The following is a 25,737-nucleotide window of genomic DNA, read 5'->3' as shown; positions in this document are numbered from 1 at the left end:
GTCCTCAGCGGCGAGACAGTCAAGGTCACGAATTTCCATATTCATCTGGTTGAGATTAGATTTCCAATCGATACATTAAAGATTGACCATATAGGAAGTAGGCGACTGTGAACCGGTGCCCACCAAACAGGGACACTATGGAAAATCATGGAGGTGGAATAGAGCATATAATCATAGCTCTCAGAATGCAGTGGAGGTCTCTGATCCAAGGACACAGATCCCTGCTCATGGTAAGTAAGTTTCAATATGGGTTATGGATAATTGGTACAATCCTCAGGGAACATTTTTCACTTTTCATTTTTGGCTGGTATTTCTAAAGGATATTTTAGAAACATATTTTTATGCACGAAGCTGCATTACCATGTTGCACAATGTAGCTTTTGCCTCCCATAACAGTCTGGAATACAGCCAGACTACTTTAACACTTCAAGCAAAAAATCTGCTGACTTCAGGATCCCTTTCACATCAAAAATGGATCTGTGATCATACTATCCCATTCTAGAATTTAAAATCTAAACAATAAATCTGCATACAAATACATCTAAATGTATCAAGCTGCACAGGGCTATGCATTAGTCATTGAGTCTCCCTTGCACCCCACTTCGTGGCACTAGGGCGACGCAGCTGAATGATAAATCTGACCCTTAGTCTCACACGTCCCATAGATTGCCCCTATGTATTGTCAGGTTAATCTGAGGCCACTCTCCAGTAGACCTTGAGCCACTATTGTGCTTGAACCGGAGCTGGCAAGTATTGAAGGAGCTGCAAAGACTACATGGCCAGGATGACTGATATTTTTAAAGTTACCAGCAAAAAAAACATATTCTAAAAAAAGCAATGGTAAACAAAATTAGAAATGTTGTTAATGAAAGTGAAAAGAGTGAAGCTGGTTTGAGCCAATTACTAGATGGGCTTTAACATCCATCATGGACAAACCTTTGTCTGGGTCCCAATTGTAGCATGATGTTGACGTAAAATAACAACCAAGGTCTAAAAATCTTCTTCCATAGCATAAAATGTGTGCCTTGACAGAATTTCATTGAGAAGAAATAACTATAATTAACTTACAAATAGCATTTATAAACGATAGATTAGATAGGATGCATGTTCTATGCGGACCATTCTCATCTCTATGACAGGTTTCATCCATTTTGACTAAGTGGGGAAATGAATCTCTAGGACTGTTTTAAGGGTCTAATTGCGGATACTGTGGGGGCCAACCTCTGAAGGTGCCTTTAAGTGGTAAATGTTCACCATCTGCTTACACGAGAAATTAGTTGAACTCAATTGATCAACCCAAATTATGTGACCATTTCAATTGACCTTTTACAGTTTTACTTAATGGATGACACTTTGGCAATTTATCTAATCCAAACAAACAGTAAAAGAATACTGTGCAGTTAAAAAAAAAAACCTTCTGCAATGGTTGTATTTCAAAAACGTTAAGTATTAGGCACAGCATGGAGTTTTTCTACTCTACCATTCTGATATGGCTCAGATCATTTTGATTTGCGTAGGAGGTTCAAAAGGTCTATGTGCTCATAGAAGTCATATGTCGATCAGTCACTGAAATGCAAGATACATGAATCCATGACTGAGAGGAGGGCATAACGGATTTTCTTTTGCCAAAGGCAGTTAAAGGTTTCCCCATAAGAGACCACAGTGATGCACTTGATACTTCTACATATGTATTTGTTATTGTTTGTAGGGCAAGGAAAAAACGAAGAACACATTGTATTTTGTTACCATTATTGCAACAAAATTTGACAAATTAATTTAGAACAAACAAACCATTAAATCACTTTAAAGCAGCAAAAATTAAGACAAAACGGATTGTCACCATCATAAAGGCCAATTATAGGCGTATCTTCCATCGATGTGTGCATACCTACATGTTGTGTGCATCTGTATCACATGTTGTGAATGTACAAATGAGTGGCTATTTCCTTGTACCCCTAACTGCATGAATGTATGTGTGTGTGCTGGACTGACCAATTGTTTTTTCAATGCTTATTAAATTGAAATGGACAAAGATGTACAATTCAATTCCCAAAATAATATGCATTATTAGTGAGATGTTTTCTTCATATAGCCTAAGACGTTATGGTGTGCTAAAAATATATAAAATTGTCAACAATATTGGGGGAAAGTAATACTAGTTATGTCAGAGGTCCTGCGGCAGGAAATTCCCGTAGATCCTAGATGGAATATACTATGTGTAATAGGGAGCATACATGGCCGAAATATCCGAAAATGTGGCTACTGGTGGCGGCAATGGTGGTCAAGAGGAATATTGCCAGTGCATGGGGAGCTGCCCTTCCCCCGAAGGTGGGTCAATGGAAGGCCGATCTTGATTGGTGTAGCGCAGCAGAAAATATAGTGTACGAGAGCAGGGGATTCCCACGCAAATGGGAGAAAATATGGCACTAATGGGATACGTATAGGGATTTATGAGGGGGGAATGGGGGAGGGAGGATAACATGCGCTACAACAGAGGGATTTAGGGCTGTTGATGATTAATGGGGTCAAGGAGAGGAGATCAAGAATAATTGTCAGATTAGGGGATTACAGAGTTGGATATGTTGCCTTTTGTGTTTATATCTCCAATTGACAGCCAATACTGTACTGTACACTGCAACTGACATATGTTTAATAAAAATTCAGGTTTTCTTTGCAACCACTGTATTTTAGGGAGAAAGGTTGATGAGAAGTTGCAAGGGGACAACTATCGTCACATTTTGTGGAACAGACTATCAAATTTAGGCCTTTCAAAGAAACATTGTTGAACATCATGCTAGGAACATGGGGGTTTCTTTGAATTCTGTGGATGATGATACAGAGAGAAGCCTTCAAGGCATAAGTAGTAAGAAGACTGAGGCAAGTTTTATGTTAAAGGAAGACAAACAACCACATCACAGAAGTAACCTTAAGAGGAACGGTACTGTTGGGTGCAGTTATTGTGTCGAAAAGGGCTAATTTTCAATACGGTTTTGGGTATTCTGTTTACATTGTAAAACACATTTGTTTAATACCAAGATCTAAGCTGCAAAATTGTGACTGCAGAAACTATTAGCTAAGGAACAGTCACAGTGGAAGACTGCTATTAACAGATCTGTGGTCTAACTTATTCAGAACTTTCTCATAATCCAAACGATACAGTGGTAAAACAGGTTAACTAATGCAAATACATTCTGAATAGGCAGCAGTTCCGAACCATGGGATTACATCCGACTGTAAAATAGAATACTGAAATCTCCATTTTGCTACTAAGATGTACTGACTCTTGCTCATCCTAGAGAGGGTCTGTGCCCTAGACAGACTAGACTGGTAGAGCGCAAAGAACATCATTGGTGGGGGGTAAATTTATCTGGCATAATCACAGTTATCTGAATATTAAACGAGCTCCCGGATAAGGATAGGTTCAATAGTATAGTCTCTGTTTTTATTACTAATATGCAATGGGCACAAAGTATTTACAAATGTCTTGGTAGCAACTGAGAAAATAACAGTGCTATGGTCTCAAGGATTCCAGGAAAAAGTAAGAACGTAGCAACAAGTGTGCACTGAGGAACCTAATTTAAACCGTCATTTTATTTACTTGGCGTACAAACTGCGACATCTCAGTACCAATTGAACCATCTTAATTTCCGCCATTTACAAGTATCTAACACATATTTATGCTATTTGTGCATACTGCCTTTCGGCTATGTTGAAATCAAGATCTTAAACTTAGGATCCTATTTAGAGGGAAACCATGCATGTAGGTTTTTTTCACTCTGTATCCTTGTCACATATATTTGAAAGACTAGAATGGTGGAATATACAAACTTTGAAATTGACGATTTTCTTAATAATAGTAGGCTTACTCACAAAACTGTACTACCACAAATCAGTTTTCTGTGGTCATTGTATGATGCTGCAATATCTCCTACTGTACGTGTCCATAAAGGTCATACATATAGTACTTTGGATATGCTTCCCATCTGGGGTCTGAATTAATTTTAATGTATTACTCTGCTCCAGAAGCATATTAAAAATCAGTTCTGAAAGATTTGAGCACGTCTTAAGGCGCCCCTCCACATGTGCTCTCAAACTGACCATCGATAATCTACTCCAAATGACTATTACATATAAAGTTTAAAGCAGCAGCATAGTACTTCTTTTTACTGGCACCCAACAGCTTATCTATGGATTATATAGCACCTCTAGTTTGGATATTCAAGACATATGCTCCATTTGGAAAGCCAAAAAAACGGTCTATTTAGAATCAGGAGAAATGGTTCACTCTATACAAAGCGTTCACTTAGTTTACAAGGCACAAATTAAAGACTTGGCATATGCAACACACAAAGTGAGAGCTAAAGCAAAACACGCTTGAATTTACAGTTTACTGCACCTACCTTGACAGGCTTCTTCCCCGCAAACTGAGCTTGCCCTCTAGGAGTTGCTGCTGTGCCCTTGATCTCCAAATCCATTACTGTAGGATTATCTTGAAAAGAAAAAATTATCCCAATGATCATTATATTTCCTATTTTAGCTTTCATTATCAATACATATAAATAATGGATGTACCCAAAGTTAAACAAGATCTATGTTATTAAAAGAAGAAAAAGGAAAGTTAGAAGAGGAGATTTCAAATATGTGCGCCAACACAATCGCAAATATAATCTGTGAGAATGCAAATTAATCTATGTATAAATACAATGTATGCAATAAGCGTTACATTGGGTGTCTGCCTTGCACTAAGTGAGACATGGCGAAAAACAGATCAATTCTCAGTGGCATTTACCACTGTTGACATGTGTAGGCCCCCAACGGGGGTTAGTAGTCCAAGACAAAGGTGAATCAATGCAGGGGCCTACTGTGAAAATGTAAAAGGGTCTCAAGCAGTTCGCCTACTATTCCGAATCTGACTTTTACAATCAGTAGAAATCTCTTATTTAGATGTAGTAACTCAGGGGATTGGTCGAGTATAGCCATCATTCATCTTGAGGCTTGCTGTCCTTACAGATCTTTGTACAGAAAGAACCCCTGGACGCAGGCAATCAAACTAGAAAGATGAGTGGCCTGTAATATACGAAGGTCTAGGCGAGGCACACAAGTGCAGTCAATTCAGGGACCACAAAATGCATGGTTTCTATTTGTGAATATATGTCCTGTGCATTATGTTCAAACCTATACAACCAACTTACGCATGGATCCACAAGGTAAATCAATAAGGATGCATAGGATTTATATTTGACAAAATCTTCGAGCAGTTCACAGTGTTAAACGAATGAGTTTCTTAACTGCTGAGGATTTCGCCCTCTCATAGAGCATCCCCTTCCCGTGTGAGTCTTATTATTTTTCTTTATGTTTGGGGGTCCTTCTGCTTAAACCTTCACTACTTTTTTACAACTTGTTAATGATTCCAAAGAAAGGTTTATGGATTCCTCTGGAACAAAAAATATTATTTTTTAGGACGGGGGGGGCGGGGAGGGCTTATGGGACCAATGTGCTGTGCAAGAAAGTGTTAAGCTCTTTTTCTAAAGATGACATCAACAAAAGGTTTGCTCTGCTAAGATCACACACTTTCCAGCTTTCAGGGAGAGTAATAAATTATTGTTTTATCAGTAAGTACATTTTATGGTTTAGTTAATTAAAACCTTAACAATTTGAGCACAATTACACATAGAACGATTAATATTTAATAACACCTCTGTGTAAAACACAGTTTTAAAATCATTGCAAAAAAAGTGCATCCAGTTATCTTCTAAGATTAATAAAAAAAAAAGTGCAAATAAGCTTGATACGTAGTAGGTTGGATTAAAATGTTAACCTATTAACCTGTGCCTAAAGACAGATCTCCTTAAGGTGCTCTCAAAATCCTGTTACTATGATCATTTAAACGCTGAATGTTCTAGTCCAGAGTGCCTTGGTTGTCATTCTTTTTTCTGGAGTTGTTCTTCCCCTTTCTTTCTTAAAGTATTTCCTGATGTGTTGTTCTAACCATGAGATCATGCAATTTTAAATATTTTATTAGTTTGAAATTCAGCTGCCAGTCTGATGGGTCCACAGTTTGTACAATTGATGCTCTACAACCCTGGTCCCTTTAGCAAGAAAAGCTTTTTTCAATAAAGTGACACATGCTTTCTATAAGTGTGGGCAAATGCAGATTAGAAGAATAAAGGCCTCTTTGGTTCCACTGTAGAGTCTACATACTATGGACCCGATATAATTCCAAGATGGTTTATCGGCAAGTGATGGTAGTTGACCAAATCGGATTGCCATCTGGTGTTTATTAGTTCTAGTTGAAAAGGTGAGGCCTAGATAGGTGGCCAGTTAAACACATTTGTAATTTTTGATCACCATCAAACTAGGAGATCTAAAATTGAAGGTATTCCTTTCCAGTAGTATAGAATTAAGTTTTGCAACTTTTTTTAGTGTACGTTTAAATGTTTCAAAGTGAAGGTTTTTGTTCCAGAGCTCTACAGAGTTGATTAATGCTAATGCATTGAACAGATCCTGGTTATATGTTGATTTTTATTTTACTGTTTTTGACTTCTTCCCATAGAGCCTCGTTGATTGGGCTATGAACCAAATTTTGTTTTATTTTATACCAGTACTTTATTATCGAGTACAATTTACCTACTGTTTCATTAGTCAGGCCAAATTCTAAATGTACCTGCGATGATGAGGCAGACTTAGGCAGTTGGAAAAAACGTTTATACGTTGTAACCAGAAACTTATTTAAAAGTGCAGAATCTTTTCCGTACTGGATTACACTTGCATAGGATATTGTCGGTAACAATTTTGCCGCTATTACCGCAAGCAGTGGCTTATATAATGGTCCATTTAATTTTTGGGCCAGTGTGGTAAATGCGAATAATAGTGCACTTGATTTTTGAGAAATGTAATTTCTTTGCACTTGATACGCGAGTCTGCTGTCGATGTAAACTCCCAGGTACTTTAGCTGGTCACTTCTTCTAACGCCTTCTAGTTTAATCAGATTGTCAATGGGGGAGTTGGACGATTGCAAATCTGCATGGTTTTCGATGTGCTAATTTCAAAGTTATTGGCCGTGACATAGATGTACATTTCATTCAAGGATCTTTGAAGCCCAACTTTTGTTTCGCTCATCAACACTAAGTCATCTGCATACGACAGATGTGATAATGTTAGATTTCCCAAGTGCGGCGGGTGGGAATTAATCTGGGCCACTCGAGGTGTCAGGTCAGGCATATATAGGTTAAAAAGGTATGGCGCCAGAGGTACATCCCTGTTTGAGGCATTTGTGATCAGTTCTCTTGATAGTCTTGAGCAGTCTCCCAGCCTAACTCTAATGCATGTATTTGAGTAAAGTAACAGTATTCCTTTCAGAATTGTTTCCAGGATATTACAGGCTCGTAGTTTTCTCCAGAGACTACTATGATCCACGCTATTGAACGCCACTTTCAGGTCGATAAAGCAGGATATCGTTTTTACTGGTTCCGTTTACTTTTCTTTGCTACTAGCAAGAGTGCTAGTATTTTTGTGATAGTTCCGATCCTTTTTCTGAATCCTGTTTGGTTAGCCAGTATCACTGTTAGAGTCGGGGGGCGTGGCCTGAAGCCGAAGATGGTGGACGTGTAGCCCGAGAGCTCCGTCCGTAATCCTCAAACTGCGCTGATTATCCTGCTTTCCCCCACCGCGACCCACCTGATACTTGCACCGGAGGTCCCCGGGGGTGTTATCCTGGAAGCGGAGCGGTGCTTCTCCTGTCCGCCCGCTCTGCTGACGCCCGGTGCGACCTCTCTGGAAGCGGCCTGCTGCATTGGGTGAAGCCCCGGGCTCGAGTGGACGTTCTCCCCGGCCTCCCCATACCCTCTGGCGCGGTCAGTTCAGCTCCGCGCCGGACCTCTGAAGCGGACACCGGCGGCAGACCTCGCTTGTGGGGGGGTGTCCTAGGAGTGCGGCGACCCTGCGGCCCCCTCCTACGCTGCGGGGCACCACACGGCATCCTGCTGGGTGCCCTGCGTATCGAGCGGAGGCTCTCCTCTCTGGCTGACCGGCTGAACCCTTGCGGAGGGCCAGACGCCCGTTACCTGCTGCGCCGCCTGGGACTGTGAGGCGGACAGCGACGAACATCGGACACAAGCGCCGCTTGCTCCGGACCCCCCCTGCAGGCCTCATTAGCAGTTTTTTTGGGCGCCATTTTGTTACTGGGGCCCGAACAGGAGGAGCTTCTCTGGCCCACACGCTGGTCGTTTGCTTGAACCGCGACTAGGATTCCACGCGGTGTAACGCCCCTGCGGAGGGCGGTGTGCCCAGCGGTGTGCAAGGGACGGTGGACTGCGGGACCTGACTGGCGGAGCGACTGGCCTAGGACAACGGCGAGAGAGAGGGAAGCCGCTCTGCAGACCTACCACCATGCACTGGCCCAGACTTCTAGAGTGCACCTGCGTAAGCCGATTCACTGGACACTGGCAGGAGGCCACCTTACCTCCTTCATCTGTACTGCGAGAAGATAAAGACGACTTTGCACTCGGGGCCTCCCTGGGTGGGCCACCTGTTCTGCAACTGACGTCGAGGACAGGGATTCTACGCGCTAACTGCCGGCCCTGGACCTGTGCTGCTCCCACCCTTGCGTGACTTCACTCCCTGGCCCTGCGGCGAACACAGCCCGGCGCCCGGAACAGATACGAGAGAGGGCGGCGGCGAACTGCTGTGCCCTTTCCGACGCCACCCTGCTGACAAGAGCCATGGGCAAGCCAAGGGGCAGGACTCATGGACAAGGCGCTGCGACGGACCTGCAGTCCACGGGCTCCGAGGACCCGCTGGCCTCCTCCAACGCGGACATCATCCCGCCGACTGGGAAAGGGTCCCAGGACGCAAAATTGGACCTTATCCTTAATGAGATACGAGCGACCCGTGAGGCCCTGGAATCGCGTATTGACAACATGGCGACGGGCCTATCACTATTAAGGGCGGACCATAACAAATTGGCGGAACGGGTGGCGGAGCAGAAACTGGCACTGAATGACCTGGTGCCACAACAGACGGAGCATTCCACGAGGCTGGAGGGAGTGGAAAAACAGCTTAAACATCTCTGGGATAAAGTGGATGAGGCAGAAGGACGTGCGCGCCGCAACAACGTCCGCATCCTGGGCATTCCGGAGAGAAGTGAGGGGAGGAACCCCACCCAATTCGTGGAGGAATGGCTACGGAAACTAGTAGGCCAAGAAGATCTCACTGCACTGTACAGCGTGGAAAGGGCGCATCGGATGCCTCCTCGGCCCCCCAAGCCAGGGGCGCCCCCTCGTCCTCTGATCGCGCGCCTCCTTCATTTCAGAGACCGGGACACTGTGTTACGTGCGGCCAGGGAGAAAGCACCGATACGATTTGAAGATAAAAACATTTCAGTCTATCCTGATTTCACGCCCACTGTACAGCGCGCCAGGTCCACCTTCATGGGTGTCAAACGCAAGTTAAGGGACAGAAATATGAAGTATGCGCTGCTGTTCCCTGCTCGGCTCAAAATCATGCACGACAATAAATCCCACTTCTTCGAGTCACCAGAAGAGGCAGAGGAATGGATGGAGGTCACTCTGACACCGCCGACCTCACAGGACCCATTCGGGGAGCACCGGGGGGACGACCGCAACGAACGCGGAGACACATCGGACAGAAGACACAACACTTCAGGCCCTGGACTCCACTCTTCCCATGGACCCCCAGTGAAGACGCATCCTCCTGATGCTCGAATGGCAAGCCACCCATCGTCGTCTCACCGGCAGCAGCTCACGGAGGAGGCCCTAGCAGCACATGACGCCAAAGCACGTAGCGACAGGCACTCCGCCACCACTGGTACCCATACAGAGGTATCCGGCTCCATGGACAGCTTGCCGCTGTTCCCGAAAGTTACAGCCCAAATGGCGGAGGAGTTCTGATTTGCTGAAAATATGATCCCCTCCGGGTGGTAATGTATACTTGAACCCCCCCCCCCCCCCCTCCCCCTCTTTTCGCAATTGGTGGGTTGCGTGGGGAACTCATTTTGTCGAGGACTACCGAGCCTATGCAGACCGTTCAATGACAGTCGACAGAGGCCTGTCACCCCCCGGTCTGCACACGGACTCCAATGACTTGTGCCCACGTTGGGCACCACAGTTTGGATCCCGGGCACGTTGGCTTGGGGACCTTTTTGTTAAGGGGTTATTTGTTTCCACGACACACTCACCTTATCTCAACGCAAAATTGACATGGGGCCCTGGGAGTCTCACTGAGTCGCACCACATGGTTGGATATGGGGCCGCTTAACAATTACCAAATGTGCACCTGGAACGTGCGTGGCATGGGAGCAGTCCAGAAACGCCATAGAATTTTGGCCCAGCTCAACCGTAGGGGAACCCAGATTGCATGCCTGCAAGAGACACACTTGAACGCCTCTGAAGCAGTGAAGCTGCGCAAAAAATGGAAGGGACAGTTATTTGCTACCTCTTATTCTGCATTTTCAAGGGGGGCAGCGATCTGGTTCCGTGGCTCTGTCCCCTTTCAGATGTTAGAGCATAGAATTGATAAAGAGGGCCGATATGTATTTGTGAGGGGGATGTTGGACGGGGATGCTGTTGTGTTTGGCTGTGTTTACTCGCCGAACTCTAATCAATCGGAGTTCTTGTTGACAGTGAATGGGGTGCTGGCGGGGTGGGCTGACCATCGATGGTTTATTGGGGGTGATTTTAATGCTGTGCTTGATGTTACGTTGGATAGGTCACATCCCCCTTTACAGGCGACTGAGAGTAGGAAACAAGCGGATGCTCTTGTTCGTTGGGCTGAGGGCTGGGACCTGACTGATGTATGGCGCAGTACACACTCACAGGAGAGGGAATATACCTTTTTCTCCCCACCACACCAGCTTCATACTAGAATTGACCACATTTTCTGTTCCCGCTCCGTAGCGGATAAAATTGTTAAGGCCCAACACATGGGGAAAACCCTGTCCGATCATAGCTCTGTAGAACTCACATGGCAGTGGGGCAGGCGGCTGGCCCCCATCCCTACTTGGAGACTGTCCCCAGATCTTCTTGAAGACTCAGTGTTCAGGGCCTCCCTGTCCGACGCTATAGAAACATATTTCTCCACAAACGTGGACACTGCCAGCACCCGTCAAGTGGAGTGGGACGCATTTAAGGTCTGTCTTAGGGGGGCGGCCATGGCCGCTGGAATGGGCAGGAAAAAGGAGATAATTAATCAGTTGAAGGAGGTAGAGGGCTCCCTGGCTTCCCTAGAAAGTGAGGCTGCCGGCACGCATGCGCCCTTCACACCACTACAGGAGGCTCACATTCGACACGCAGAGCTATTGGAAGACCTGAGGCTCCTAGACTATAGGGAATATACGAACAGGCAGCATGCACAGGCAGATAGAGCAGGTCCTCTCCTAGCCCGCCTATTAAAGGACTCACCAGTGAGCCGCCCCATTCTGAGAATCTTGGACCAAGCAGGACATCCAGTCACCACCCAGGTTGGGATCAACACTGCGTTCAGGGAATACTATACAGCGCTGTACAGTCCCCCACAGCCCCTTCCAGAGGTCGCATTCGAGGCCTTTACGAGGGACTTAGCCCTGCCTCGACTTACAGAGGGGCAGATCAAAGACCTTAAGCGCACCATCACCATAGCTGAAATCAAGCAGGCGATACGCGCCCTTCCTAAGGGCAAGACCCCTGGGACGGACGGCCTACCGGCCGACTTTTATGCAACATACATAGAACTACTGGCCCCGCGATTACACGCTATCTACTTGGAAGCACTGCGAACGACCACCCTACCGCAGTCGTCTATACAGGCATTAATCACGTCCCTTTTAAAGCCTAATAAAGATGGGCTTCAGATGGCTGACTATAGACCCCTGTCCCTTCTCAATACTGACTCCAAGATATTGAGCAAGGTGCTAGCATCAAGGCTCGTGCAATATGTACCTCAACTAGTCCACTCGGATCAATGTGGTTTTGTCCCGGGCCGCAATACAGCCATGAACCTCAGGCGACTAGCCCAGCTCATGCTCGGTGATCAAGAGGGCACGGGCTCTGAAGGCTGCATCTCACTGGACTTGAAACAAGCATTTGACTCCCTTAGATGGGATTACATGTTTGACACACTGTCGAAATTTGGGATACCCCCCGAATTCCTCGCTTGGGTCAGATTGCTGTATACAGCTCCCACTGCTAGAGTGCGCACCTCAGGTCATATATCAGTTCCTATAGCTATTGCGCGGGGCACCAGACAGGGCTGCCCACTTTCCCCCCTACTATTTGTCCTTGCCCTTGAGCCGATGCTCTGTAAGCTCCGCCATATGGCCCCCCGGTTTGGCGTTATGCGACATGGGACGGCGCATATAGTGTCCGCTTATGCGGATGATATTATTTTATATTTCCGAGACTTGAGGAGCGACTTGAGCCCTGTTGCCCAGGTGTTTGAGGTCTTTAGGTCGATCTCAGGCCTGACCATAAGCGAGTCCAAATCATATGGCTTCACATTTGCAGCCGCTGGTCTGACTGCTCCATTGCCCTTCGCCCCCCACGAGTTCCAGATAGCTGAAACCACCTTCAGATATCTGGGGATGCAGATTTACAGGGAAGCAGGTCAGATGATCGATGGTAACCTTGGGAGGGCCATTAGAGCTCTGAAGTCGCAGATACAATTTTGGCTCACACTGCCACTCTCTATACCTGGCAGAGTGGCGATATCCAAGATGGTGATGCTCCCCCGCCTTCTCTACCACTTCACTAACTTGCCACACCTGATCCCGGCAGCCACCTTTAAGGCCCTGGACACTCTACTCACCGAACTGGTATGGGGGCACGGCCGCAGGCGTGTAGGTCTGTCCAAGCTGCAGCTCCCCTCTGAAGCCGGTGGCATGGGTTTGCCTGATTTTAGGGCCTACAACTATGCGTGTCAATTGCAGTGGCTGGCCTTCTGGGTGGCGGGCCGCAATCTACAGGAGATTAACATGACGGACAGGGATCATGATTTGGGGAGAATACACACGTTACTTTTGCCCAACTCAATTGTACCTAGGGATGTCCCACCTCTCCTCAAACTGGCGATAACGTACTGGCGGAAGGCGTTAAAGTACACATCCCCTGGGTCGTCCTATGCCCCCACGATCCCGCTCTTGGGTATCCCGTTGGCTGCGGGGACTCTATCGACGGCCTCGCTGGAGCAATGGCATGACGCAGGAGTATCGCACGTGGGTGACCTGTTCGCGGAAGAACGCCTACAGTCCTTTGCAGACTTTAGAACTACCCATGGAGTCCCTGGGGGCACCTTCCTGCTACACTCTGGCCTTCGCCACTATATCACACATAAGTGGTCCCCTAGGGGACTGGAGCCAGCTACGAATCCTCTCATCACCATGCACTACCTGATGGGCACGGGCGCCCACCTTACTAAGTGGCTCACTGCTAGTATTAAGAAGGGGAGGGCTTTCGATCTGTCGCCACTCCGAGCAGCATGGGAAGTGGACATTGGTAGGCCCCTGAGGGATAAGGAATGGGAACGTATCCTTCAGTTCCCCAAAAAAGTAGCTAGGAACCCCAAGTTCAAGTTTATTCAGTCGATGCTTCTACACAGAGCCTACCTGACCCCACGCCGCATACACATGATGTTTCCTGATGCGAACAGTAATTGCCCCCGGTGTGACACCGAGGACGCAACACTACTACACATGCTTTGGCAATGCCCCAAACTAGGATACTACTGGACCACGGTCCATGCTTCGCTCCAGGAAGCGGGTGCTTTGACCCGATCCCCAACATTGGAAGGCACGTTACTGGGGTTGGGGCCCTCACAGCGCACTAGAACCGTGGCGACACGCTTCGCGGATCTGGCCTTGTTGCTGGCGAAACGTGCCATCACTATGAGGTGGAAGTCGGCTAGGCCTCCTGACCCGGAGTTGTGGAGAGCGGAAGTGGTGAGATGGGGAAAGGCGGAGGGAGTTGCACTGCAGAGGGAGGAATACAGGGGACTGAGGAAAAAACCAATTTCTCTGGATTGGTATACCATATTAGGTATGTTTGAAACTGAGGGAGACGGGGATGACGAGGATACAAGTGCCTCTTCGATTGCACGATAAATGTGTCCTTGGTCGGACTGACATGCATTGTCACTAACCATGGTGTGCTATAAAAAGATGAGGGGGATCCCCCCCATTTTATATTTTCTGTATTGGTCTAGTTCCATCTATGTGGACATTTGAATAGAGCCATACGCTGTGGTTCTCTGAGTGCCCCGGTCTGCTGATTAATCAATTATATATTGTTAAGTGAGTGTCGGATGGCTTTGTTGAGGGTGGGGGGAGGGATAGTTTTGGACAGGAGTTTGCATAAAATGTGACGGTTAATGTCACCAACAAACTGAAAATAACGACAACTATGCACTTATATGTTCTAAGCAACCTTATATGTGTATTACTCTGTATCCCTCCGGGATTGGAAGTATTTGTGACTGCTTTAACTACTATGCTAATAAACAGATTTTCAAAAAAAAAAAAATCACTGTTAGAGTCGGACCAGTCAACCAAATCTTTAAGGATCAGGGAAGCATAGTACTTTGTTTCCACTTCTTGAAGCGTTACAAGCCTTTAGTTGTCTGGGCTCCTTCTGTCACCACCTTTATAAATTGGGGAGATGATTGAGCCTTACCAGCTTGGCAGTATTTGATTTAATTGCTCTATTACCTCATACAGAGCGCATAATTTGTTACTCCAAAACGCCGGATCGCATGTGAAAATCACCTGTGGGATGACGTTAGGTCCTGGTGGACCTTCCTTTCTGCCCTTCCCTATTATGTTGGTTATGGCTTCGACCAGGAGGTTTTGATAATTTATGCTATACAGCGAAAATAAACCCACTGCTTCTTGTCCACTACTTGATTTGATGATTGTATCTGATCTTGTCCCCTGTTGTGAAATATCGTACTGGCCAAGTGGAAGATAGGTAAGGGTTCCTCCATGAACCTCTCGCTCAGAAAGTTGACCCGATCATATTCCTGAACGTTAGAGGATTTTTTTGAAAAAGACAAGTGCTGACCTAACAGATAAGTGGTCTCCTTCTTTGGAGAGACAAAATAGAGAGAAAAATTTCAGAATTTGTCTGGTATTATTTATTTTATACCTTCTTACTTTCTGTTTTGTTTTTTTGATTTAGAAATTCATTTTTTCCGAAAAAGATATACCATACACAATTAACATACATTTAGTCAAAGACACATATACAAAATACATTAGATATAAACAACAGAACATCAATCTTAATGTTTCATATGTACATTTGCACAAATGTTTGTGCAACACCAAAAACATTCAATATTTACACTCTCTTCCTTCAAACAAAGTGAATAAACACTCAATTAAGGAAGAAATCAAATGGAGAAAAACGATAAATGTTCAAAGCAATATAGCAGAGGACTGAAGGACTAAATCCAAATCTCAGTCAGGCAAGAAACCACTCATTGCTAGCTGTATATAGGTAGCTGTCTCCATTATGCCGACGCGTTTCGAACTCGCTTTTGACTTTGCGCGTTCTCGTCAGGGCTTTATGATTTTATCCTTATAATAATCGTCACCGATTGATGGGGTTCAAAAGATTAGCTGCGGAGGTCCCCGTCGCAATTTCTTATTCAAGTGTTATTCGTGTTGTTAATCACTCCAGGGATGACATACGCCGTTTAGTCATGGACGCCCCTCACGTCCCACGATCCGGCCTGCACTTCGTGCTCGCTAGCGTGGATTGTGGGCTGAGGCGGAGAGCGCGTTTGTTATGCGGTCCGCTTCAGCGACGTTAGATCTCGCAGTCAAGGGCGGGGTCCGCTGGGTATTTCAGAGACGCGACCTATTCCCGGTGTCTCTGGTTAGTCTGCAAACATCGGTGACGATTATTATAAGGATAAAATCATAAAGCCCTGACGAGAACGCGCAAAGTCAAAAGCGAGTTCGAAACGCGTCGGCATAATGGAGACAACTACCTAAATACAGCTAGCAATGAGTGGTTTCTTGCCTGACTGAGATTTGGATTTAGTCCTTCAGTCCTCTGCTATATTGCTTTGAACATTTATCGTTTTTCTCCATTTGATTTCTTCCTTAATTGAGTGTTTATTCACTTTGTTTGAAGGAAGAGAGTGTAAATATTGAATGTTTTTGGTGTTGCACAAACATTTGTGCAAATGTACATATGAAACATTAAGATTGATGTTCTGTTGTTTATATCTAATGTATTTTGTATATGTGTCTTTGACTAAATGTATGTTAATTGTGTATGGTATATCTTTTTCGGAAAAAATGAATTTCTAAATCAAAAAAACAAAACAGAAAGTAAGAAGGTATAAAATAAATAATACCAGACAAATTCTGAAATTGTTCTCTCTATTTTGTCTCTCCAAAGAAGGAGACCACTTATCTGTTAGGTCAGCACTTGTCTTTTTCAAAAATATTATATATGGTCCAGCTGACCTGACGTCCCAGGACCTATCTCCCCGTGTTACGATGAACGTTAGAGGATAGCACATTAATTGGTCTACTCAGCGTGTTTATTATGTCCCAAAATCAACTTGAATTGACTTGTTTTGAACTTTACAGTAGTTTGGCCCAAAATATTTCTATACTTTTTCCCATGCCAACTCTTCGTGAGCGATTGATTTTAACTTCCTGACTGCTTTCTTTAATTCTTGTTTCAGGGACTTGAGGCGATGGGAAATTCTTTTACATTTTGTTTTTTAGATTTGGCTTTGATCATTCGGCATCAAAGATATTATATTTGAGGTACATTTTTTCCAAACATCTATTATATTTTGTTGCTTAGTGCGGATCACCAATATATGTTCCTTTACTGTATGTTGCAATTCTTGTATGGAGACATTTGTCCATTTAAGTCGCCTTAAATTGACTTTGTTTGTGCTGCCATCTATTATAGTTACTTCTTTGTGCCTTGGCAAATTTAGATTAAACTGAATACCCTGGTAAGAATGATCACTTTAAGTAGTATATTCGATTGAGTATTGTAAAAGTAGTGGCATTAGTGCTAGCGTGACTATTGTATAACCAAGAATTGAACGTGCATAAGCTCCATCAAATGTAAATTTTGGGGGTATATCATCCAATGTTCTACCGTTTAATACCCTCATTCCTAGATATTACAATGCTGTGATTAAGGACTGGCCTATGCGATCTGGTCTGTCTGCTGTTAAATGATACTGGGGAAGAATACTCCAGTATTATCTGCTAAGATCTCATCCTCGTCTGGAGTATGTAGTAAATTGCAATTGAAATCTCCTGTTAAGAGTATGTCCCAAAATGGGAAAGATAATCTTATGTCTGAGATCGTTGTAATAAGTATTGAGATTTTTCTCCTTACATTGGGGTCCACATACATGTTTATTAACAGCAGTGTGTTTTGTTTAAGTATACTATCGATTGTAAATTTGACTATTTGCATCCCGAGATCTGGTGATATAAGCTGTTTGAGATTAATGTTTAAGGTTGCGGACACATAGACTGCCAACCCTCCTTTAGGACGCCCATACTGCTCTGTCCTTTCTGCTGGTAGACTGAAATGAATAAAGCCCTTATGAGTAAGTTTTCCAAAGCCCAGGTTTCTTGGAGGGCTATTATGTCATATGGTTCCCAGCCCTGAGGTGGAATCCATTCTTCCAGCCATTTTTTTGCTCCTGCAATATTCCATGAGAGAAGACGGAGATCGTTTTTTTGTCTATGCTTGGTCATTGTACTCTAGTACCGTTAAGGGTAGCGGGTAACCAAGCCCATTATCTTTTGTCGGAGCCGAGAGTCTTATGCTGGTCATTTTGATCATTAGAATTTATTTGGTTCTGGCTTCCTCCTTGGCGGCTCTGTAGGACTGAATATACCGAACTTTTGTCAGTAGGTGATTTAAGTTTGCCGTCTGCATTTGATGAGAACGGTCAGAGATATCATGGTGCTATCTGTTTGATAAGTTTTATGCCCCATGTTACGAATTGACTAGAACATTCCAGAAGGCATTGCTCTATTTCTTCTGTTTGCCCTGGTGTGCGGGTACATTACTTGTGTTTTGGTCTTCCATTTTGAGGAACTCTACTGTTAAGAGATTTGACAATGCTAAATATTTTAGTGCTGGAATCTCTGCTGTTAGTTTTAAAATGTTCCCCCTATTTAGTATGTTGTGTCGGCCCTGCGAAAAGTATTCTGGTTTTAGTAATAATTCATGTATTACTTGTTGTGGAATAATAAAGTGTTCCTGTTTTTCATGTGAATGCGGAACAACTTCTCCAAAGTTTTGCATTTTGACATTTTTAATGGCACTCTTCTGATTCCATACTTTCCTTTGCTTTGATGGTCTGATTCCAGGGCAGTTTCAGTGTGTCAGCTTCTAATTTCCCTCAATAGTCGGGGACCGCTCTTGGTGCCTTATTGTGTACCTGGTGTCACTCCACTCTTGTACGTTTTTGGTGGACTACCCTGGATAGTATGTCCTGCAGCACAAAAGTTCTGGGGGCTGGTGCAGGTAGCTCCTTGTCTGTCCCAGTGCATCGTCTTTTATTGGAGGATGTCGCTCGGTTGCTCCTTTTTCCATTCTGCATACTGTTTTTTTACTCAACAGTGTTTCCCGGTTTCCGTCAGCTGTGATCTCTCCAGATAGTATTTAGTTAGTATCCTTTACTACTGTTTGGGCGAAATTTGTCACAATGTCTTTTTGTCTGAATCTTCAGATCTTCTAATTGTGGGAGATCCCTTCCTTGTCTTTGCAATATGCATGCATTTTCTGGTGTGTTTAACTCCATATTGGTTTGTTTGGAATTATTCGAGGAGTCATATTTGCAACTACCATTCAGTACTAATTCAAATATAGGATCTGTTTTCAGTGTCAACAGTTTTGAGCTGTAGGATGATCCAATGTTGGTTTTTCTACTGAAGATTGCTCAGTAAGCCCTTTATGGGTCCCCTTGTATTGGGGTTAACTTACTTCTTCCTTTCTCTGCAAGGAATTAAGGGGTGCCCTTGTTGCTCTATATAGACGTTTAACAAGTTGTCTGGCTTGACAAATGAGCTGTTGGCCTGATTGTCCTTTTTAAGATGAAGAATTTGTTCTAACATTGCTGGAAGGAAACTTAATTCATCAATTATGGGACCACATGGGAAAGTTTCTTATAGAGGCGAATGAACTGATTGCACTCTTATTATTGGATTCGTTAATTTTTCTAGCCTGGTGTTTATTTCTGCAATTTAAGAAGCTGTGACATTCATTAGTTCAATCTGAATGTCTAGTTTATCAGATTGCATAGAGAGTGCCTCCGTCGAGAATTGTGGCGTATGAAGTAATGTATTGAAAATGTGAGTCTGACTACACCGTTCACTATCCTGCTGCTGGTATATATTTTTTAGATCCAATAAGTGGAAGCTCCTTCATGATTCAGAGCTGGGGAATTATCCAATTGCTTATGAGGAGTGGTGTCGAGGAAATGTCGGGCTGGCTTGTGGTTTTTCTTTCTTAAACAATCATAATCAGAGAGTCCCTACCACATTCTCAGCCAGCGTATCAGGATCTGCTTTTCTACTATTTTCTTTATTACTCACCAGTTGAAATGACGTTTTGCCTGTAACTTTTAAATGGTCCTCGTTGGCGAAAGTGTGAGTGATCTCAACCATGTGTTTTCAAAATTGCATTGCTAAATTTGTAAGGGACCATTAGGTCCCCATAATATTTCTGATTTTAAAATCGTTCTCGGGGTGGTGTGAGGCGGGTTTAACTTTTCCACTGTATTTGAGATCAATTCGGAGTTTGAGTTTTCATTTGTATCCTCTTTATCTTCATAAAGCATCTGATCTTCCAAGGAGGCTCTACCGATTGTTTCTGCTGTAGTTGCTTGACCTAATTCTAGGACTGAGGCTAGAGGGTATCACCGACCTATTTGTTTTTTTATGTGCATCAAAGCTTCTATAGTTGTTGTTTTTAAAGTTCGTTCACCGATGCTTGTTAGCGTAGTTTCTTCTATTTTTAAGGTGTTGGGTGAGGTATTATGTGGTGTCTCTGTACATGGATTGCTATTGCATGCCTGGTTACATTGATTTTTTTAGTTGCCGCACGTCTTGTAATTTAGAATGTGATATTCTCTGCGGAGCTAATGGAGTTAAAAGACCAGTTACATCTTCTGGCATTGCATATATTGCAGCTCCTGGGTCTTTAATAAACTGAAATTTAATACACTTATTATTTTATATTTTTAATATGCTTTATATAATATGGGAAATAATGGACAAATTAGGGAGTCCCCCTGCAAGTTTTGGGCTTCCACTGATTTTGCTGACTTAATTGATTTATTTAAAGGTTTCTTTTTTTTTTGATCCACGCCTTTGGCCAGAGCCCTTCTGTCCGGGGTTTGTCTTATTTTTCCTGATCTAATTTCTTCCTTTTAGATATGATCTTAATGATGATGTTGCTGTTGACTTAAGTCCTACTACAACAGTGCAGCCTGTTTTTCACAAAAACACAACGGGACAGGCGTAGATGAAGAATGGCCGGAAGGAGCACCAGAGGGAGCTGGAATAGTGGCAGGATTATGCAGCATGGTGTATCTAAAGGCCTCGACTTGCTACAGCATCACCCATGGCCCGGGGAACTCGGGCGTATTGGAATAAACAGAGATTGGCTCCTCAATTGGAGATTAGGAGCAAGATCTTGTGGCATCTGCCACCCTTGCAACTTCTCTTTTGATAGAGTGTTGAGATAGGGTCAGGCCATGGTTAATACACAAACTGATCATTAGGAAAAAATCATGAGATAAATGAAAATATGAGAAGCTTTACCCTGCAAGGCTCCCGATACTAGCCATGCTGCCTTTCCACTCCCAGACTTTATTTAACTGCTGTTATAGTTGAAATAAAAAGAAAGCAGGTGTGAGGGAAACGGTTTATCAGTGCACGCAAATTATAAAACGGTGACAATGCAGCTTTTATAAAAAATAATTAGGAAAACTCTGCGCCTTAATAACATCTCTTTAGGCTGCATCAAAAATGCAGAGAGGCAGTGTTAAGGTTCGCACTCTAGAGGGAACAGTGAGGCCAAGTGAATGAAGCCTGCTGCTCTACAGGACTGATTGTATTTGTGGTTCTGGTGCTCGCCAATTCTTACTTACTTATATGGGCTTTCAGTCATCCATTAGACTGCTGTAGTGTCATTCAAATTTTGCTTTCACCCACCACCTCATACGGCACAGGGTCATCCCACTATAGCTATATAGCTAGTTGCAGACCTGACTGTGAGTGATGGCATTCTGCTCTTACACAGTACGCACATCTTCACAGTAAGTAGGCCCCTTTAGTGGCAGATATATATATATATACCACTCCTCTCTCTTCTTACAAAAGTGAGCCGACATTCCGAAGGGTTTTTACTCGGATTAGTTTATTGTAGTGTGACGATATCTACGCGGTTCGACTGCTTCACGCAGCCTTGTTCACGATATATCTATATCTATATACACATCAAAACAATTCCTTTGCAGGCATAGAGTGACGTATAAATTATGCAAAAAAGAAGGAGAGAACTCTGGGTAATTCCCAAGTTTAGGTGGAAGGCAGCTCCTGTATAGAGCGCCCTCAACACCAGCGACACTCTAAATTTGCTCATCTCAAATGTCTGCTTTTCTATCAACGTTTTTATGCATAGGATTAGCACAGTGCTATCCACGCCGAAATAGAAATGGACATACATATATATATATATATATATATATATATATATATATATATATATATATATATATATATACTGTAGTTATCTCAGAGTATTTTTGGTACCGTATGACAAATGCTCACAAAAAAAAACATTTTTAAGGGGTAATCCACCTTAGCTCCTTCCTAGAAAGTTTCTGAGTGATCCATCAAACAGGGGCCGAGAAATGAGAGGGGTCCCAAAACGTTGTTTTTCTATGTTAATTCCCACAGGAAAATTTTAGAAGCGATACAGAATAAACAGCTGAACCAAATGACACGAAATTTGGCAGAAAGGTAGAATTTTACTCACAAAGAATTTTTTTTTTAATTTGGTGTAATTCCGTTGAGCTGTTTGAGAACTTTGCATTTAAAGAGGTGCTTAGGATGGTCATGAACATATTAAAAAATTAGATGTCTGAACGGTTGGTTCACTCCTGCTGTACCATAAATGTAATGAATAGGGGCATCTGATAGGCCGAGAAAGCTTTTTATCCTGTCAGACAATTCGGGCCCACCCGAAACCTCTACAGATCTTGCAAGACCATACGATCTAACAGGTTGGCTGCAGAATGAAGAAAAATGTTGTGAATACCATAACAGTCCCTGTGTCCTAAACTTCAAGTAAAGAAAACATATAAGGGTTCAGGGTAGCATGGATGTCCCGTGATGTACTACAGGAGCTGCTAAGGAAGTGTCACCTCCAGTACCACTGGACTCTGCAGGAGTCCTGTGTACCACAAGGTGACGTTTGAGCAGCCGTACTGTGAGAGCATTATGGTACCGCAGAAAACACTTAAATAAGATTACAAAAAAGCGTGGGAGGGGGGCTTTTCCATAGGCAATGCCCAGGGCCCAACTCCACGTACTGCATGGCCAAAGGATGTGCGATGAGGGGGTTAGGTTTTGGGGAGGACTGGCACCCGAAGATCTTTCGCAGCATTGGATGTCTGAACTGCGTTTACTGCTCACAAGGGGTTAGAAATGGGCGTGGCCACAGGTCAGGCCCTGCCGCCGTCCCCACACTGTGCACAGCCAAAGGCTGTATGCGATGTGATTGGCCAAAAGCCAGGCCCAGCAGCCAACCCACTAGTGCGCATGTCCTAAAGCTATTTTCAGCTGTGGAAATAGGTTTATATACACATAAAAATAACAGAAATTCTGTGAAAAAACACACAAATTTAAGTAAGGTCAGAAGCAGGGCACACTGAAGGTGCAAATTATAGCTAGCTCAGTAAACTATAACTGATGAATCTCAGTATTTATTTTTATTTTTTGCCCAAGTCTGACCTGAAGTACCCGCAGGCAATTGGATGCCTCTCTTGCCTCCATCGAGCGGAAGCTCCTACATTGGGAAACATTGTTGGCCACACATCCCGAGACGCGGGCGCAGCTGGATACTCTGCAAGCAAACTGGCTAGAACTTCTAGAAAAGCTGTGCTGTCACAATTACCTACCCCACTCTGCCCATACTCACTCCTCATTGGACAGGGTGGGTATACTGCTCGCTTTCCTCATCAGACAGGAACATCCGCACCATTCCATACAAGCCGAAATGAGCTGGGGCAAATGAGATACACACAGTAGGATATACATGAGGCCATGGTCAAACATTACACTGCACCTTACGCATCTTGCTCGCAAGGAGACCCCCACCAAATAGCCTCTTTCCTGGACTCTGCTCAGCTGCCTACCCTCTCCATGCCAGAAACCGGTCCCCGGAAGCTTGTTTCCTTTCCAGTGAAGAATTGGCTTGGTAGTTTGGTCTGCCCTGTTCCCATGATGCACTGGGCCAGGGACAGACTAATTTGCATATAGCCAGGTTCTGAACTGGGATGGTGCAGTGAGCTAAAAAACGGTGATGGATCAAGCCCTGATCTGTTGACTGGGTAGGAGTGTTCTGATTAACTCAGATACTCTGTCCATCACCACCCCCTTTTTGTAAATTACCCTCTCCATTGATCAGTTCCTAGAGTTGGATTCCACATTGTCTGTGAAGGCGGTCCAGGAAGCACATGTGTCACTAGCATCGGGTAAAACACCTGGCCCTGATGGGTTCCCTACAGAGTTTTACAAGACATACGCAGAGACCCTGGTATCACGCCTGTGTGCCCCCTACACATCGGCACTGGACGACGCAGCCCTCCCTCCCTCTCTTTGCGCAGCTAAAGTGGTATCCTTATTGAAGCCAGGCAAGGATCCCACAGCTCTCGGGTCGTACAGACCCCTAGCAATCCTAAACACGGATTATAAAATCCTGGAGAAAGCCCTTGCTAACTGGCATGCCCTTTTTGATAACACACTGACCAAAACAGCCCGGAACACCTTGACACTCGGGCTGCCTAGTGCTTGTCCTCGAGAAGGCATTTGATTCACTTTAGTGGGAATACCTTTTTGCAGTATTGCTGAGGTTTGGCATAGGCCCTTCATTCCTCAACATGGTCTGGTTACTATATAAACGTCCAACTATCCATGTGAAAACTGGACCCTATATCTTGGACTCTATCCGTGTGGGCCGGGGGGCTCGTCGGGGCTGTCCGCTTTCCCCGCTCTTCTCCCTGGAGTTGGAACCCCTGGCAGAGTTCATTCGGGCCCCGTTAGACATGGGTATTCCCCTGGGAGACTGTATGCATACAATCTCTTTGTATGCCAATTACAGTTTGCCGTATGCAATAGACCTTCACTCCATCCCCTCACAGCACTGCCGCGATTCGCCAGGATCTCAGGGCTGAGGGTCAATGCAGCGAAATCCATTCTCTTCCTGGTCTCGACGTCTACCCCAGACCCTAGGTATGCGCTGGGGGAGGTCCCAGTGACATGATGCACTGATGCCTTCCACTACTTAGGTGTTTGCCTATATCACACCAAAACCGACCTATTCGACTGAAACATCACTAGAGCCACCTCCTCTATTCACTCGCAGATGGCATTGTGAAAAACAATTCCGCAGCCCATCTCAGGTAGAGTGGCCCTTGTGAGGATAGTAATCCTCCCATGCCTTCTATACTATTTTGCTGCCCTGCCTCTTTACATCCCTCCCCCTACTTCAACAAGTTTGAAGCAATGGTCAGGGACTCTCTCTGGGGAATGTCTAGGGACAGGGTCTCTATTAGGAAGCTTTATTGGCCAGCAGGTCAGGGCCCAATTTCGAGCACTATTACTTAGCAGCACATCTGCAATGGGTGACCAGATGTTTAGCTTCACTTTGTTGTGTGTCGATTTAGATAGCGTATATAAGTTTCCCAATTTATGACCTTATATAGGTACAATTCGCATTGCCCATGTTTAGGCATAGAAATCCTACCCTTATTTAGGCATTATCCATGCTAACCAAAAACAGGCATGGCCACCTACATCCATTCAACTATGTCACAACAAGTTCTTGGAAAACCAGACTCTTAAGCCTTTAGGACTTCCCCTTGCTTGGATATTGATTTGTCCAAGAACTCATTTATTATGCATGAACATCTATTCCTTAGGAGTTAATTCATGACGTTCTTCTGCCCGACTTTTACGTCAATTTTGGCATTCCTAAACACCTTCAAGGTATAAATATACCTTCACTTACTATGGCAAACCACAGTTTGGCTGCCTACTTGCATGACGCGGCTCGCCACGGCAAGTTGGGAAAGAAGTCAAGTCCCCGCCTGACACACTGACCACACGCTGGCATCCTCCTCGCAGAGAATCCAGCTCCAGTGTTTTTGACTCCTCTTCCAGGGTGTTCGAGATCGAGACTCGGAAAGAGATTCTAACATCACTCATTCTAAGGTATGGAGCAGACTAGAACCTAGAGGGACTTTTGGCAAATCTTGGCAACACCACTCTAAACTATAGCCCAACAAGACTATAGACAAACAGCACGTACTTCTTACCTCATACTACACTTAGGATAGGTACACTGGGGTAGAACTAGCTAGAAGCATCAGATGAGTATTCACATTTTAGCCTGCATTATTTATGTATGTATTTTTATGAATATATGTCATAGCTACAAACCATGCTATTGCAGTATTATTTTA

At 44.3% G+C, this 25,737-nt stretch overlaps 1 protein-coding gene across 2 annotated transcripts in view; it reads right to left on the bottom strand.

Moving 5' to 3' along the window:
• Positions 1-25,737, bottom strand: part of CAPS2 (calcyphosine 2) — an 887,654-nt gene that overhangs the window by 712,545 nt on the left and 149,372 nt on the right. For both annotated transcript variants that reach the window (XM_078678143.1, XM_078678133.1), the window contains exon 2: positions 4,401-4,489. In XM_078678143.1, the coding sequence (XP_078534269.1) occupies positions 4,401-4,475 (75 nt within the window). In that variant the 5' untranslated portion in view covers positions 4,476-4,489. The remainder of the gene's footprint in view (positions 1-4,400; positions 4,490-25,737) is intronic.

This window comes from Lissotriton helveticus, chromosome 1_1 (assembly GCF_964261635.1).
Source record: "Lissotriton helveticus chromosome 1_1, aLisHel1.1, whole genome shotgun sequence".
Lineage (NCBI taxonomy): Eukaryota > Metazoa > Chordata > Amphibia > Caudata > Salamandridae > Lissotriton > Lissotriton helveticus.
The sequence above is the reverse complement of the archived record's forward strand: the minus strand, read 5'-3'. Positions and strand labels throughout refer to the sequence as shown.